Genomic DNA, 16,448 nt, shown 5'->3' on the forward strand with positions numbered 1-16,448 from the left:
CACAGCAAGTGCCCAAACCAGAGCAGAGCTCTCTGTGAGCAGTGCCAGGGAGAGGCAGCCAGAGGATGTGGATGCCTCTCCCATCCTCCCCTGCCTGATGAGGATAAACCCTCCAGCCTGCAGGAAACACAAATAATGGGAGGCACCCTCCAGCCTCCATCAGCCCTGAGACAGCACAAAGGCTTGGCTCGCTCTCTCTGCAATTTTTGGTGATAAAATTACTTGGCTCTGAGCGCTCCAAAATGCCCCTTCAGTGCCACACAGGACACTGTCATGTTTTCCTTTGCTGTGCTTCCCATTCATTTGCACAAGTCACCTTTTCTTCTTCTCCTAAATGACATTAAAATAAACAATGGAAATGTACAAAGGAACCTATATTCTCTTACTGAATAATTAGATGCTATCTTTGAGTACATGGCCAAAGTCTGACATCCAATAAATCCAAGACAAAGGCTCAATTAGCCCAGATAATGCCCATAAAGGCAGCAGTGCTTTACAGAGATATGTAAATGTCAGCACCTTCATTTTACAGGAGAAAATGAAGTGCTGAGAGCAGCCATGGTCAGATCACATCACATCCAAGAATCCAGACCCCTTTATTCCCAGACTAATTAGCATCTCTTATATCAGTGTTCCTTTACATACCAATAATCATCTCTGCTGTAACATACATCAGAAATATCACACCCAATCCCTTGGAAAAGCTGTGATTTTTCTATAGAACAACTGAATGTACATTCACTCTGCTTATTTGCAAGTTCAGTAAAAAGCTGCTCTCCTAAATAAATAAATCACAGAATCATTAAGGTTGGCAAAGTCCTCCGAGATCATCCATGCCCAAACTGACTGAACACCATCTTGTCAACCAGACCTCTGCACTAGGTCCAACCATTAAAATATACCTCTAAAGATGTAAAGAAATAGAAAAAAAAAGACCTGAAAAGGTTTTTAAACATTAAGAGAACTTTTCCTTGGGAAGAAAAACAATCAAGTTTTGGACAACAACCAAAAAAAATTTCAGTTATTATCCTTGGCACTCAGAAGTGAAAAAAAAGTCCAAGATTTTATAAGTCTTTATCTTCTTCCAGCAGACAGAGTTAACTGAGCTGCTCCACAGAAAAAACAAACTTGGGAAGAAAAGAAAGTGGTTAGTCATGAGGGATTATAATGGCCCATAGTAAACAGCCTGGGCCATCAAACAAACACAGCAAATTCCCCATCCTGCAAGGAGCTGGGGAATTCTCCCAGAGCAAGTGCAGCTGGGGCTGGGGGTGAGAGGCAGCAGCTGCCAGCAGGGAATGCTGAATGAACCCTGGGGGCAGCCAGGGTGAGCACAGCCCGAGGATTCCAAGGCACAGCACACCCTGCAAGCTGCAAATGCACACCCCACTCACCAGTGGGCCTGGAGAGACTGGCAAAAATAACTTCAGAAAAATAAACCCTCCTTCATGGAGCTCTCTGAGCTCACAGCTCTGATTCCCCACTAACAAACTGTCAGTGCCTTCTGCTGTGGGCTGCAAAAAGAAAATGCTCAGAGCTGCAGGAGCCTGCCAGGAACCCAGCCTGGCACACTGGGTTACTCAGGAAAAGCCTCTCAGGGCCTTGGACCTGTGTCTGGGGTTTGAGGAATGTGCAATTAAAATCAGCTGCTCCTAAAGTGGCAGGAGGGTGGAGGCTGACAATAATAAACTCATTTGGAAGCAGTGTCTTCTCCCCAGCTCTACCAGATACCAAATTAGAAACAGTTCTGGCAGCATTTTGTTTGCTGCTTGTGAGGCAAAAGGGAAGAGACTTGCTAAAATTCAGCTGACAGGGTTTTGCATTTATCCCAGGTTCAACCAGGGCAGCTCTGTGGAGTGGAGAACATCCCTGCACTGGCCTCAGCTGACAAGAAACAAAAGGCCCAAGCAAGCATGATGTTTCATTCACAAAAACTCCATTTCTCCACCAAAATACCTCCATTGGACTGGTAAGACTCTCAGACAAACCATCAGTGCTGAGCTTTCCTGGAGCAGAATTCTCAGCACAGTGAGCAAGGTGGGGATGAAACCACATCTGCACAACCACTGGAGTCACAGGATCATGGAATGTCCTGAGCTGGGATCATCCACTCCAGCTCCTGGCCCTGCACAGGACACCCCCAGCCATCCCACCCTGTGCATCCCTGACAGCTTTGGCCAAATAATTCTGAATTCTGGCAGCCTGGAGCCCCCCATCCCAGCCAGCTGCCATTGTGGAGATGCTGCACCTCAACCACACAACATTTCACCAGGAATTTCCTACTCACTCCCACACTACATGCCCTACTTTAGGCTTTTAAACCAGTGTGGCTGCACAGAAGTGAACTTTTCCAGCTTCACACAGCAATGCTTTCCCCTGCATAATGCTGATTATCAAACCAGGCCAGGCAGGCACAGCAGATCCTCACAGATGCCTCGGGGAGAGAAATTAACCCAAAATTCAGACAAGCAAACCTCTGTTGCATTATGCAGCCTCAGGATACAGACTCATGACTTAACTAAATAGACTTTTCCTACAGACTATCTCCTACAAACCATCACCCCGTGTTAATCAGGCTTCTACAGAGCTTCTCTGCTCAGCACCCAATTTAATGTGACAAACTGGGAGCTTATCACAGCAGCCATCACACAATGCAGCCTGATAGCAAAAGCTCAGAGGCTGCTTCCAGCCAGCATGACCTTTTCCAGCATTTTTATAGATCCTTGCATATATTTACTAGCAAACACCAGGGCAACAGGGTAATGAGAGCTACTGATAATACCATGACCAACAAGTCTGATCCTGTATCAAAAATTACATGTGAAGATCAACAGGACTGAAGCTTTGAGCATGAATACTTGGTTGGTGGCAGAATGCAAAAACCTCAGGAATAGGAGAAAAAAGTAGACAAAAAAATAATTCAGAGTGAAAAGAGGTGAAACAAGGAAAAACTGATGACAAACATGGCTGGGTGAGGAGCAGCTGGAGAGGCTCACAGAAGACGTCTCACTTGATGAGAGCACAAAGGCAATTCAGCCAACTCCTCCCAAGATGAACCAAGGTGGCCAAGGGAGGCCCAGCAGCCCCTGGGATGGATATCCAGTGGGAGTCACTCCTCAGCTGCCCGGGGCTGCAGGCAAGTGGAGCCAGTGACCCTGAGTCCAGCTAATAGCAGGGGACCCTCCCTGCCCTAATGCTGGATTATGCAAAAGACCATCCAGAACTGCCAGGTCAGGGCTTTGCATTATCACTGCACAGCCCAGCAGAGGCACTGAGATAAGGCATGAGCCTGGCCAGCAGCTCTCATTAACCCTTCTCTTATTAACCCTCTCATTAACGTGCTCAGGCTGCTGGCAGAGCAGCCTCTGCTCTCCCTGAGCTGCTGGGACAGGACAGAATTCCAGAATTCCAGAATTCCCTCCTCCATCCCAGTGCCCTGGCACAGCCAGACCCCAGAGATGAACTCTGTGCCTGCAGTGCAGTCACTGCTGTGAGCCACAGCTCAGCCTGGAGGTCCCTGCTGAGGTGACACTCAGCTCTGAGGACACCTCTGTGCCCCACAGGAGGAAAATCTAACAGGTTACACTCAGGTTACACAGAGGGAATTCCCAAGGAATCATCCCCACAACCCCAGGAACCGAGGAAACACTACAGAACCCCACTCCAGAGAGAAGAACTCTTGTAAACTCCCAACACTTGCACAGACCATTAAACTCAGGGCACATTTCCAGCCCTGCCTGACCCAGCCACCCCTCTCTGAAAGAAACAAGATGCTCTAATATTTATTTTCCAAGTTGACTGCAGCAAAAGGAACTGCTGTGACCTGAAGTGAAACTCCAAATCAAACATTTCCAGCTTGAAAAAGTTTGTTGCACTCTTGAAATGTTTACCACAATAAATCTGGAAGGTTACTGGCAGGCCAAGCAAGAAAGTCTGACTTCAGAAAGGGTGACTGTGACAATGCAGCTCTTCAAAGTAGGCTGTAAACTTGTAAGTAAATACAAGGAATAGCCACACTCAGCTTGCACAATAATATTTAAAATACTTCAGAAGAGCAGATGAGTTGCTGTGGACCTGCTCTCCAGGGTGACCAGGACAGGAAAACAGCAACCTGAAGTGCAGGAGATTGCAAAGAGCTCTCCATGCAGAGAGAATGGAATTTAATGCCCAATGCAGGCTGTTTGGGGACAAAACAACTAATATCTGCTCAAGAAAGCCCCTTGTCCTACAGAGATTCTGCAGAAACACAGATTCCCAGCCACACCAACTGATCTGCAACACAGAAACCCCCAAAATCAGTGGGTTTTGCATGGAATTTTGTCCTTGGTGTTATCAGAGCCTCTCCCATCAACAAGCTGTCAGCAGAGCAGTTCCTCCCAGGGGTGCAGTGAGTGTGGGGAGCAGCCTGAGCTGCAGGCATGACTTACAGTGGTGTGGTGAGAGACACTGCCTCCGATGTTGAGGTTCTTGAGGAGCTGCGGGGAGCCTCCATACTGGCCCGAGATCTGCTTCCTGACCTCGGCTGCCACCGTCCTGCAACGACACAGGGACACGGTTACCCCTGCAGGGACACGGCCTGGGCATGGGCACACACCCCTGGGTGCTGGAATGGAACCAGACACAGGGGTACAGTCACCTGTGCCAGGCACATGGCATGGGCACACATCCCTGTGTGCCCTCTGCAGGGACATGGGCATGGGCACACATCCCTGGGTGCTGGAACCAGACACAGGGACACAGTTACCCCTGCAGGGACATGGCATGGGCACAGCCACCCCCTGTGTGCCCTCTGCAGGGACATGGGCACCACCCCTGTGTGCCCTCTGCAGGGACATGGGCATGGGCACCACCCCGGGTGCTGGAACCAGACACAGGGACACAGTTACCCCTGCAGGGACACGGCCTGACATGGCACACACCCCTGTGTGCTGGAATGGAACCAGACACAGGGGTACAGTCACCTGTGCCAGGGACATGGGCACACACCCCTGTGTGCCCTCTGCAGGGACATGGGCATGGGCACCACCCCTGTGTGCCCTCTGCAGGGACATGGGCATGGGCACACACCCCTGTGTGCTGGAATGGAACCAGACACAGGGGTACAGTCACCTGTGCCAGGGACATGGCATGGGCACACATCCCTGTGTGCCCTCTGCAGGGACATGGGCACACACCCCTGGGTGCTGGAATAGAACCAGACACAGGGGTACAGTCACCTGTGCAGGGACATGGGCATGGGCACACACCCCTGTGTGCCCTCTGCAGGGACATGGGCATGGGCACACAGCCCTGTGTGCTGGAACCAGACACAGGGACACGGTTACCCCTGCAGGGACATGGGCATGGGCACAGCCACCCCCTGTGTGCCAGGGACATGGCATGGAGCACAGCCAACCTTGTGTGCCAGGGACATGGCATGGGGTACAGCCACCTCTGTGTGGCAGGGACATGGGATAGAGCACAGCCACCCCTGTGTGCTGGAGTGGAACCAGACACAGGGACACAGTTACCCCTGCAGGGACATGGCATGGGCACACACCCCTGTGTGCTGGAGAAAACCAGACACAGGAGACACAGTTACCCCTGCAGGGACATGGCATGGGGCACAGCCACCCTGTGTGGCAGGGACATGGCATGGAGCACAGCCACCCCTGTGTGCTGGAGTGGAACCAGACACAGGGACACAGTTACCCCTGCAGGGACATGGGCATGGGCACACACCCCTGTGTGCCCTCTGCAAGGGATATGGGCATGGGCACACATCCCTGTGTGCTAGGGACATGGGATGGAGCACAGCCAACCTTGTGTGCCAGGGACATGGCATGGGCACAGCCACCCCCTGTGTGCCCTCTGCAGGGACATGGGCATGGGCACACACCCCTGTGTGCTGGAAGGGAAGCAGACACAGGGACATCACCTCTGCCAGGGACATGGCATGGAGCAGAGCCACCTGGGCCATCAAACAAACACAGCAAATTCCCCATCCTGCAAGGAGCTGGGGAACTCTCCCAGAGCAAGTGCAGCTGGGGCTGGGGGTGAGAGGCAGCAGCTGCCAGCAGGGAATGCTGAATGAACCCTGGGGGCAGCCAGGGTGAGCACAGCCCGTGGATTCTCCAAGGTGCAAATGCACACCCCACTCACCAGTGGGCTGGAGAGACTGGCAAAAATAACAACTGCTGGAATGGAAGCACACACTGCTCACTGCACCGAGGCTCTCACAGCCCACCAGGAACACACCAAACTCCCAGAATCACAAAGCCCTCACAAGGCTGCAGATACACATTTTTAACAGCAATTAAATTCTTTTCCCCTTTTGTGATCTTCTCCTCTGTGCACATCTGTGGCAATAAGATGCACATGACCCCGAGCATAAATGAAGTTGTTCCCAGCAGGCTCTTCCAAGGAAAGCTCTTCTCCAGAGCTCTCCTCACCCTCCAGCAGTTCCTGGTCACACAGCTGCTCCTGCACTCTGCATTTCCATCCCTCTGCCTATTTTGGGGATCTGCAATCACACTCAGACAAAGGAGCAGGAAACAAATGACTGGGTCAGAACAAAAAGGTGTTTCCCTTCCTGTGTAGGAAAGGTAAAGGTGACAAGCAGAGGAAACACTGGCACAGAGCCCTGTGTGTCTGCCAGACAGAAATTCCACCACTGGGGAATTTTCTGCACAGAGCAGCCCTTCCATGCCTGGAGGGTGAAAGCTGTGACCCTCCATGGCAAACCAATTCTGGCCAAAAAGCCACATTGTCTCTGGTAAGGCTGAAAGCACAACAGGTGGGTAAAGCAACCTGGAGAGGGAATGAGGAGCTCACAGAGGGAATGCTGATGGCCAGGGGCTGTGTGAACACAGGGCCACAGGCCCAGCCCCACCGTGCCATGGCCCCCTCTCCATCCTGCATCCCAGCAGGAATCTGCAGCTCCTCTCAGCAGGGACAGCCCAGCCTCTGAGCAGGGTGGGAATGGGTTTGTGCCAAAAGCAAACCAAAACCCAGATTCCTCCCACAAGAAAAGCTGTGCAGCTGAAAAGCTGCTGAGCAGCCCTGGCCTGCAGGACCTCACCACACAAATGCTGCTCCCCAGGAGCCAACACCCAGTTTATTAGTGACAAACCCACCAAGAGGGACATTCACCACATCACAGAGCAAATTCCCAGCTCCAAGGAGGCACTAACCAGCCCACGAGGCAATGAACAGCCTGCAAGGACTGGGGGGAATTTTTTCCTGCTGTATCAGTGATCTTTGAGCATCCTCATGGCTGAGAGACTCCTGATCTCACCAGGGGGACTGTGCTGCTTATCAGAACAGCACATGAGCTGCTAAAATCCTGCCAAGGAGATGGTTCAACCTGTCCTGAGCTAAACCTGGACACCAGGATGAGCTCCTGCCTTTGGGATGGCTGCTGGGCAGGAATGGAGGCAGCTGCTGTCAGTGGAACAGAAGGGAACTCTCACAGGGAACTGGCTGGGACACTGAGGCTGCCATGGGGAGCAGATGTTTCCTCAGGCCAGAGGATGGAAATAAGATCAGCTAGAGGAAGCATTATTTGTCTTTTTTAAAAAGTAGACTGCAGGAGAAAAGAAAAATCAAGTTTTATGTATTCTGGCTGCAAGAAGTCATTTCCTTCATGTTTGCCTTTATCCACAGGAGCTGATGTTTTCACTTCTGGTGGGTGGCCTCTGTCCTGCTGGGGACAGGGAAGATGCAGGAAAAGCCATGTCCCTGCTCCCACCACGTGTGCACACACAGACACACGTGAGAGCAAACCATGTGTGCTGCTGGCTTTTGTAGGGAAATCTGGAATGCACTGAAATGGCTGCTTGGCATGGAAAGCACACATGGAGCTGTGGCTGGGCATGGACAAGCTGGTCCCCAAGGGCTCTCGTTGTGGTTTGTGTCACTCCTGAGGAGGCACACACAGAGCCCTGGCAGGGAAAACCAGAGCCCAGCACAGCAGGAAAACCTAAAAACCCTTCCCCATTTTCAAGGCATTGCTCACAGATGGGAAGCCCAGCCAGAGGAGGGACCTGTCCCCAGCTGTGGATCCACAGCTGCGCTGGCTCCCCCTCAGGAACCTGAGGCAGGGGAAGGAATGAGGTGCCACAAAGGGTGGCACTGCTCAGCTGTGCTGCTGCCCCATCCACAACCTCACTGGATTGTGAAAATCCCCCAAAGCACATGAGCACAGCCAGTCAGAGCTGCAGCTCCCATGGGTTTCACAAGGAACCAGCATTACTCCCTAGTGTGAAGCACTCCTGCCTCTGCAGCTTTCAGCAGCACCCATCAGAACTCTGCCCATGTGAAGTTGATGGGCACTGTGCAAACCCCAGAATTCCTGAGTGGAGTCTGCAGGAGTCACTGCTTACTCCCAGCCTGCAGCCCAACCCACAGCCCAGGCTGGCTCCTTTCTGTGTCTCTGCACTCACAGAGTTCTGGACACCCCTTCCCCAGGGAAAGCATCGTGCCTCTGACACTCAGAAACCATCTCACAATGCAGCCTGATCTCCAGATGTGTTTAGGGGTGATCTACCCCCCTCTGGGTTTGTGGCAGCATGAGCAGGTTCAAGAGTCCTCTCCCACCCCTTCCTACCTGCCAGGTGTCCCCTTTGGGCTCCCCTGATCACCCAATGGCTTTTCTAGAGCTGCTCCAGGTGGGAATCACCTTTCAGCAGATGTGCCTCACCCTGACCACTCACTCAGAGAAGGAGCAGAACCTTTGGAGCACCAAATGAGTATTTCCACATTGAGGAAATACCTCAGCTGACTTCTCTTCAGGCTGCTTCCTCACTGTTTCCTCCCAGAGGTTCCCAGTTTCCCTAAAACAAGTAACTCCTGCTCTGGTGAAGGTGTCCCTGACCACAGGATGAGCCTCAAGGTCCCTTCCAACCCCAACCATTCCATCACTCCATGAACACACCTGCCCTCTCCTTCTCCTCCTCCTGCATTCCCAAAGGCTGTTTGTCCATGACAAACTGGTCATGACCAGCAGCCCATGTTACACTATAACCCTGAGCACTATTTCTAACCTAAAGCAATGCTGGTGTGACACCAAACCCCATCAAGGAAAGAGAAAAAAATATTCCCCAAACGTTAAAAAAAAATATTAATTTGGTAGAGCTGAAGAGCCATTAAAGCTTTGATAATTAAAAGGACAAATAAAAAACTGCCTCTTTAATAACTTATCTAATATTCAACATGTAACCTGGGAACCTCAGACAAACATTCCAGTTAATTACAGCCCACAGCCTCATGAATGTCTATGTTTAAAGTACATCTTCCCCAGTCACTTCCTTTCTGACCTTCTTCACTGGTTAATTATTGTGTGTGCATGTGGTTCACACAGAAAAAGAAAAAAACACACAAAGAAGAGGGGGAAAAAAATCCTCTTGGAACTGGCTCCTAAAGCAAAACAAAACTGGTCATTCTCAAAGTACTCTGAGCTGCAAATAACAAAATGAAGCCATGTTTGCACTCCCAGGGTTCTTTACTACACACAAAAATCATTTCTCTATGTGCCCTGCCTGGTCAAACCCAAAAACTGAAAAACTGTTCCGTTTTTTTTTTTTTTTTTAACTTCTTTTAGCTTAACCAGCAAACTGGAAATATGAGTTCTTCTTTTTGCCTTCCCACAAAAATCTGCCCAAGATCTGCCTGGTGGTGCCAAGCAAGGTCAGGAACTCTCCTGTTTCCAGCAAAGGTGGGTCAGGGCCAGCCTGGGTGCTGTGAGGAAATGTCCCTTTTCCACAGCCCTCTCACTGGGAAAGGACAAGGCAAATTGCAAATCCTGCCAACTCCAGCAGCGTTGCTCCAGCCTGTTCCTCAGCCTGGGGTCACAGAGGGAGCTCTGAGAGGGCAGCCGGGCACTGAGGGACATCCCAGCCCCAGCAGAGCTGCTCATTCTGCCCCAGAGAGAGAAAACTGCACTTACACATCATTTACTCCTTCACCCTCTGCTCATCCATCCTCCTGCCTCACTGTGCATGGATCCCAATCCCAAAGCCCAGTGGCACTGGCTGAGTGTCACCTGTCCCTGTGTCCTGCCTGCAGCCCCATCCAGGGGAGCTCTGTGGGATGAGGGAACCTGCTCCAGGGACAGCTCTGGCCCGGAGCCACCCTGCCAGTGCAGCCCTTCCTCCTAAACCCCAGGTCCTGTTTCCTTCTGAGTGAACTCCTTCCCCTTGGAGTGAAATGGGTTTGATTTCCAGCTGAGGAAATGCCCAGCCTGATCCCGACCGCTGCAGGGTGTGTGTGGGTTCTTAAATTAACACAGATGAGCAACAACATGTTCCCTTTTTCCTCACCATTGATTAAAAGAGAAAACATCACACAACGCTGCCTGTGGTGCTCTTCTGATCATCTTTGATTCTTGAGGCTGAAATGGCTGAGGGAAACACCTGGCTGAGGGAATCACCCCAGGACAGCAAAGTCACACCTGAAGCTAAAAACACCAACCAAAGAAGGGAGCCTTGGCCAGAGAAGCAGCTCTGTGGCAGAGCCCTGGAGATGAAGGGCTGGAACACAAACCCTGTGAGGAACCCCTGAGGGAGAAAAGGAGACACAGGGGTGTCCCCATCACCCTCACAGCTCCTGAAAGGGGCCTGTGCTCAGCTGGGGCTGGGCTCTGTCTGCAGCAGCACTGACACAGCCAGAGCACACAGCCTCGAGCTGCACCAGGGAAATACAGGCTGGATACAGGGAAAAGCTTTTTCCAGCAAGGTGATGAAGTTCTGGAATGGCTGCCCAGGGAGGTGGCGCAGCCCCCATCCCTGGGGGTGTTTAACAAAGCCTGGATGTGGCACTGGGGGCCAGGGTTTGGTTTGTGGGGCTGGGTTGGACTCCATGATCTCTCAGGTCTCTTCCAACTCAGTGATTCTGTGAATTCCATGAATTCTGTGCAGTTCTGTCCCTGCCTCCTCCCTTGCTTTAAGCAGTCAGGGATTTTCTTGGGCTCCCCAAGCGCTGCCAACTCCCCCACGAGAGATCCAGAGAGGCTGCACGGGGACAGCCGTGGGACTCGTGGGGACAGCAGGAAAGGGATGCTCTGAAATTCCTGCTAGAAATCCTTCCAGTTATCCGTGACAGTGTTTTGACAATGCAAATGGCATCTGGATGTGGGAAGAGAATAAACTGTGATGAATATTCTGCTGTGACCACGCTTCTGGCCCAATCTGGTGCTCCTGGGAGCCAGTGACAGCTCTGCTATTGCTTTCAGTGGGTGCAGGTTTCACACCATCCCTCTTTACCCTGGGGCTGGGCAAAGGAGGCTGTCAGCCCCCCTGACACATCATTCAGGGAGTGTAAAAGGGCTCCAAATGAACATAAAAGCAAATTTAGCCTCCCCAAATCCCCTTTTACAGCACCCCATCAGTGTAAAGGGAGCTGCAGCAGAAATGAGATGCTCTGAGTGTAGTGAACACAAGTGTTTTCCCCTCCATTCAAATCCATAACGACAAGCTGGGATTACTCCAGGAATCCCATGAAGTGTAAGAGTCCTGGATGAAGGGGAATTTCCAAGTCACTGAATGTCTGAGAGCAGCATCAGCCCCTGCTGAAGACCCCCCAGCCCCAGGGAACAGCACCTCATGGGGCTCCTGTTCACATGGAAGCACCTGGGAAGGGGTTGGACCCACCAGGCAAAAACTGTTTTCTCTGGACTCCACTGACAGCTGGGCACAGGAAAACTGAAAATTCCCAGCAACAGAACACAGAGCAGCTGTAAAAATCACCCAGTGGGGTTTGTGTGAGGCTGACAGGCACTGTAAGACAGAGGGCAGGGCAGGGGGGCTGTTCCAAGGCACAGGGATCCTCTCCCACTGTGGGAGCAGAAAGGAAGATCAGAACTCTTTCCAAACAAAGACACTTCCAAGGTGATGGTCTGACCAAAGGAGCAGCCCTGAATTCCCCAGCTAACCCAGGCTCAGGGTGCTCCAAGAGCACTGACAAGGCACTGAGGCAGGGGCCTACATGAATTTATCCCTGTAAGGTTTTTGCTGTGTGAGGTTGAAGGGGGAGTTCTCCTTTCTCTCTTTTTGAACTCTAAAAACCCTGCACACCTTTTCCTCTGTCCCAGGAAGCACTGGGCTGCTGGGACACAACATGCTCAGTTCCTGGGACATCCAGAACTCAGAATTGACCCTTTTGGGGAGGGGGTTTCCACACCCTATTTCTTTGCCAAGCAGCCCCATATCCAAAAAACATCCTGGGCTAACACAGCTGGGAATGTGCACCAGCCACAGGAGGCACTGAAGCTCCCCTGCTCTCACACTGAGATGGAAGCAACAGCGCCCATGCTCTACAGAAGCACCAGCATGCTGCAGAAGGATGTGATCCACTACAGCTTAAAAAAAACATTCCTACCAATATAGTTCCAAATAAAAATTACCAATTTCAGGCAAGATCTTATTAGCCCATCATATACGTTTAACTCGGGAGTTTCTTCTGATGGAGTCAAGAAGAATTACTGATTTTCAAATTCTAGTTCAAACCCTATCCTGCAAAAACTCAGCAGCACCTAATCATGAATGAAGACACCTTGTAACATAGTCTTAAAAAGATATTTTGAAACTGCTGGGGCAATTACTGATAGCCTTTGCCCAAATTTAAAGATTTGGATGCAATGAGCAGGCAGGGCATGGCACCAGCATTCTGATCATGGTTTTTGAGGGGCACCAGTGTGGCTGAAGAAATCATATAGATAAATCTGAGCTGTGGGACACATCCCTGGGCCTTCCAAGAAACAGCTCAGCCCATCCCATGTTGTCTAAACTGCAACAAGCAGTTTAGAAACGTGCAGCTGGACTAAAGGAATTAGTGTTGGTGGCTCTGAATGACATCCATTTGGAGCACACAGGCAAAGCAAGAGCAGCATGGCTGTTTCCTGTGAATAAGACAAATGCTACGTCTACCTCGGTGAGTCAGCCAAACCGGGGGGCAGAGTGTGAAAATGTGAGGGATCTATTCTTCTGAAAACAATGGAAATGGGGAGGGCTTCCAGCAGCCACCAGCACAGCTCTGGGACTTCCGTGCACTGCCTGCTCCAAGCTCTCATGCCCTGGAACAGCAACATTCCCAGCAGCTCTGTGCCAGCAGGAGAAGGAAGGGCAGCAGCCCAGCCTGGGCATCCCCAGGTGCAACATTTTCCCCACAAGTTTTTGCCTTCACGTGCACTGGATGTGCAAGCCACGAAGCAGGAACTTGAGATTTCTCAGAATGTGACACTGCAACATGGGAAACCCCACAGAAAACACAACAATCTCACAAGTGTAAAAGAAAGGTGGAGATGCAACAGCCCTGACCTCACTGCAAAGCACCTGGGTCCTTCCACAGGCACAGGTGAACCAAACCTGTTTAATGACCACACTGGGAAACACAGGGAGGGGGATCAGGTTAGCCCAGAAGGGGCACAGAGGTAGCACAGCTCTGCCACAACCCAGGTTAGCCCAAAAGGGGCACAGAGGTGGCACAGCTGTGCTAACACCCAGATAACAACAACCCAGATTAGCCCAAAAGGGGCACAGAGGTGGCACAGCTGTCCTACAACCCAGTGAACCAGCCAGGACTGCTGAGCACCACCTTGGTCACCCCAGGGCCACCTTACTGAGCTTCCTGCCAGGGCTGTACAGCTCGGACACCGACTGCCAGGGCTTGTCTCTCATGTGACATTCCTATGACCACAACCAAGGAGCAGGAAAAACGGCATGCAGCAAAGCCATCTCTCCCCATTCCTTGAACTGTCACACTAACCCCTGGCTGGTGCACATCAAAATGTGCAGAGAACCTGAAGAGAAGAGCAATGTTATCACTCACTGCTTCCAGATCGTGAGTGGAGTGGGACTGATGTCACTCCCCTACCTCCTACCCACCCTTTTCCTTTGACCTCCTGCCCATGACCCTTCTCCATCACAGCTTCTCTAACTGCAGCTATTTGTACCTACAGCTTCTCACTCAATGGATGAAAATGAGACTCCTTTTGCTACTGTCCACATCCTCCTGAACAGCTCTGGCACAACCGATGGTTCTCACTTTCACTGCACTGCTGGTTACAGGTAGGAGAGGTGCCATGGTCACCAAAGGCTACCTGGTCAGACCTGCAAACAGAAAAACTGTTCCCACCTGGAAACCCTGCCTAATTCGGCATGTAAATCTGCAGAAACCTGCCGTTGGCAGGTAAATTTCTATAAATACTCCCCTTCAAAAAATAGCCAAACTTTGAGGAACGCAAGGATGCTGAGCAGCACCGCGAGCCTGGCGCAGCCCGGCGCGTCCAAGGAGCGCAGCAGCCGCGCTCGCACACAAAAGGGAGGAAGGCGCTGGAAGGGAGCTCTCTCTCCATTTTCCAGCCGCGGGAGGTCGGCGCTGCCCTCCCAGGTGCGGGGCCGGGGCAGCGCCGGGAGGCGGCCGGGGCAGGGCCGGGCCGGGCGAGCGCCGTGCCGCCCATTGTGCGGCGAGAGGGGCTGCACAAAGCGCCCGGCCGGCCTTTGTTCGCGGGAGCGGAATTCCACGGCTCCTTTCCTCCTCTTCCTCCCTCCCCCGCTCCCCGCGGGAGCTGCCCCGGGGGAGCGGCCCCGCGCTCGGCGCCGCCGCGCCCGCTCCGGGCCCTTTGTGGCGGCCGGGGGGAGCCGCGGCCCCGCGGCCGGACCCTGCCCGTGGCCCCCGGAGGCCGGCGGGGCGCGGGGCCCGAGGGCCGCGCCGGGCCCGCCCGCCCCCGGGGCGCGGCAGCGGCGGAGCCCCCGCGGCCGGGCCCGCCCGCCCCCCGCGCGGTGCCGCCGCCGCCCCGGCCCGCCCGGCCCCGGTACCTGCTGATCTTCTGGGCGAAGGCGCGGCGCTCGGCCATGGCCGCGCTGCGGGCTCCGCGCTGCCGGCCCGGGCAGCGCTCGGCCGCCGTAATGCTCCGCCGAGCCGCGCACTTGAGCGGCGCAGCTCCCACCCCCGGCGCTCGCCGCGCCCGCCGCCTCCTCCCCTTCCCGCCGCGGGGCCGCTCCTCGCACATATACGGCGGGGAGTGACCGCGGCCGGCCCGCTCCTGTCCCCGTCCGTGCTCCTGTCCCCATGCCTGCCCCTGGCCCCATCCGTGCCCTTATCCCTATCCCCGTCCTCTGTCCCCATCCCTGCCCCTATCCCTGTCCTCTGTCCTCATCCGTGCCCCTGTCCCCATCCCTGCCACCAACCCTATCCCCGTCCCCGTCCTCTTCCCATCGTGCCCCATGCCTTCCCCATCCCTGCACACTATCCCGTCTCTGTCCATCCTCCCTGTCCCATCCCTGCCCCATCCCTCCTGCCCCTGTCCCCATCCCTGCTTCTATCCCCATCCTTTGTCCCCATCCCTGCCCTTGTCCCTATACCTGTCCCCATCTCCGTCCCCAGGGTCCTGACCCCCTTGGCCTGGGGCTCCCCTTGCGGTGCCGCGTTATTCCCGAGTGAGAGCAGAGCACCTGGGGTTGTTCTCAGCACTGATGGGGATCCGTCAGTGGTTTGGGGAAAAGGCTCCTCAGCATCGCTCCTGGCCCTCAGTCCAAAACTGCTGCCAGACCAACCCTTGGCAGCACCAGAATCCCAGGATCACTGGGGTTGGAAAAGCCCTCCAGGATCATCCAAGCTGTGCCCAGTCCCCACCTTGTCACCAGCCCAGAGCACTGAGTGCCACCTCCAGTCCTTCCTTGGACACCTCCAGGCCTGGGGACTCCAAACCTCCCTTCCAATGTCTAATCACCCTTTCCAGGAAGAAATTCCTCCTGATGTCCAACCTAACCCCCTCGGTGCAGCTTAAGACCTTGCTGGGTGTCACGGCTCTGCAGGGCATGGCCAGGTCCCCTGGTCAGACAAAACTGGGCTCCCAGTCAATCCTGCCCCACATCATCCCATCTTTTCCTTCAAAAAGGCTAAAAATTGTTCCTAATGATGTTTCAGGAGATGGTTGGAAGATTGTACCATCCATTCCCACCAAACATGCCATTACTAGCAGTGTCTCCAACCACGTCATGGTTTGGGATTATCTAAGGGGAAGAGGAGTAGAAGGTGGGGAGTCATTCACAAAAATTACTGTTCTGTGACTCCAAAAGAAGACTGAGCCCAGAACATGATCTAGCAGATAACACCAAGTCCCTGCTACCCAACATATGCTGTGCACTAATCCAACCCAGGGAACTATTAATAGTCACCCAGGAAGTGTCCCAAAGCAGGAGTGTTAATTCCCCCCACTCCATCTGCTTGGCTTGTGTGAAGGTTTCCCTCACATGCAGGACACCAATCCTTCCCCTGGCAGAGCTGCTGATTTCCAGCTGTGTGCAATTCCTCTGCTCTGCTGTCTGTGTGTGTTTGCACAGGCAATGACCTAAAATCTGCAAATATCTGTGTGTGAGCGATGCCAGGGGATTTAATGCAGCCACCAAGTGAATCCCTGTGGTGAGGCTGTGCCCCGGGACACAAAGGTGCTGTCATGTGTCACACACGTG

General features: G+C 53.1%; 1 protein-coding gene across 17 annotated transcripts in view; it reads right to left on the reverse strand.

The window, feature by feature from the left end:
* Positions 1–14,902, reverse strand: part of DOCK7 (dedicator of cytokinesis 7) — a 97,080-nt gene extending 82,178 nt beyond the window's left edge. For all 17 annotated transcript variants that reach the window (XM_064719636.1, XM_064719635.1, XM_064719629.1 and 14 more), the window contains exons 1-2: positions 14,793–14,902; positions 4,428–4,533 (exon numbers count right to left, since the gene is read on the reverse strand). In XM_064719636.1, the coding sequence (XP_064575706.1) occupies positions 4,428–4,533; positions 14,793–14,830 (144 nt within the window). In that variant the 5' untranslated portion in view covers positions 14,831–14,902. The remainder of the gene's footprint in view (positions 1–4,427; positions 4,534–14,792) is intronic.
* Positions 14,903–16,448: the final 1,546 nt, after the last annotated feature.

Source organism: Zonotrichia leucophrys, chromosome 8 (assembly GCF_028769735.1).
Source record: "Zonotrichia leucophrys gambelii isolate GWCS_2022_RI chromosome 8, RI_Zleu_2.0, whole genome shotgun sequence".
NCBI classification, from domain to species: Eukaryota; Metazoa; Chordata; class Aves; order Passeriformes; family Passerellidae; genus Zonotrichia; species Zonotrichia leucophrys.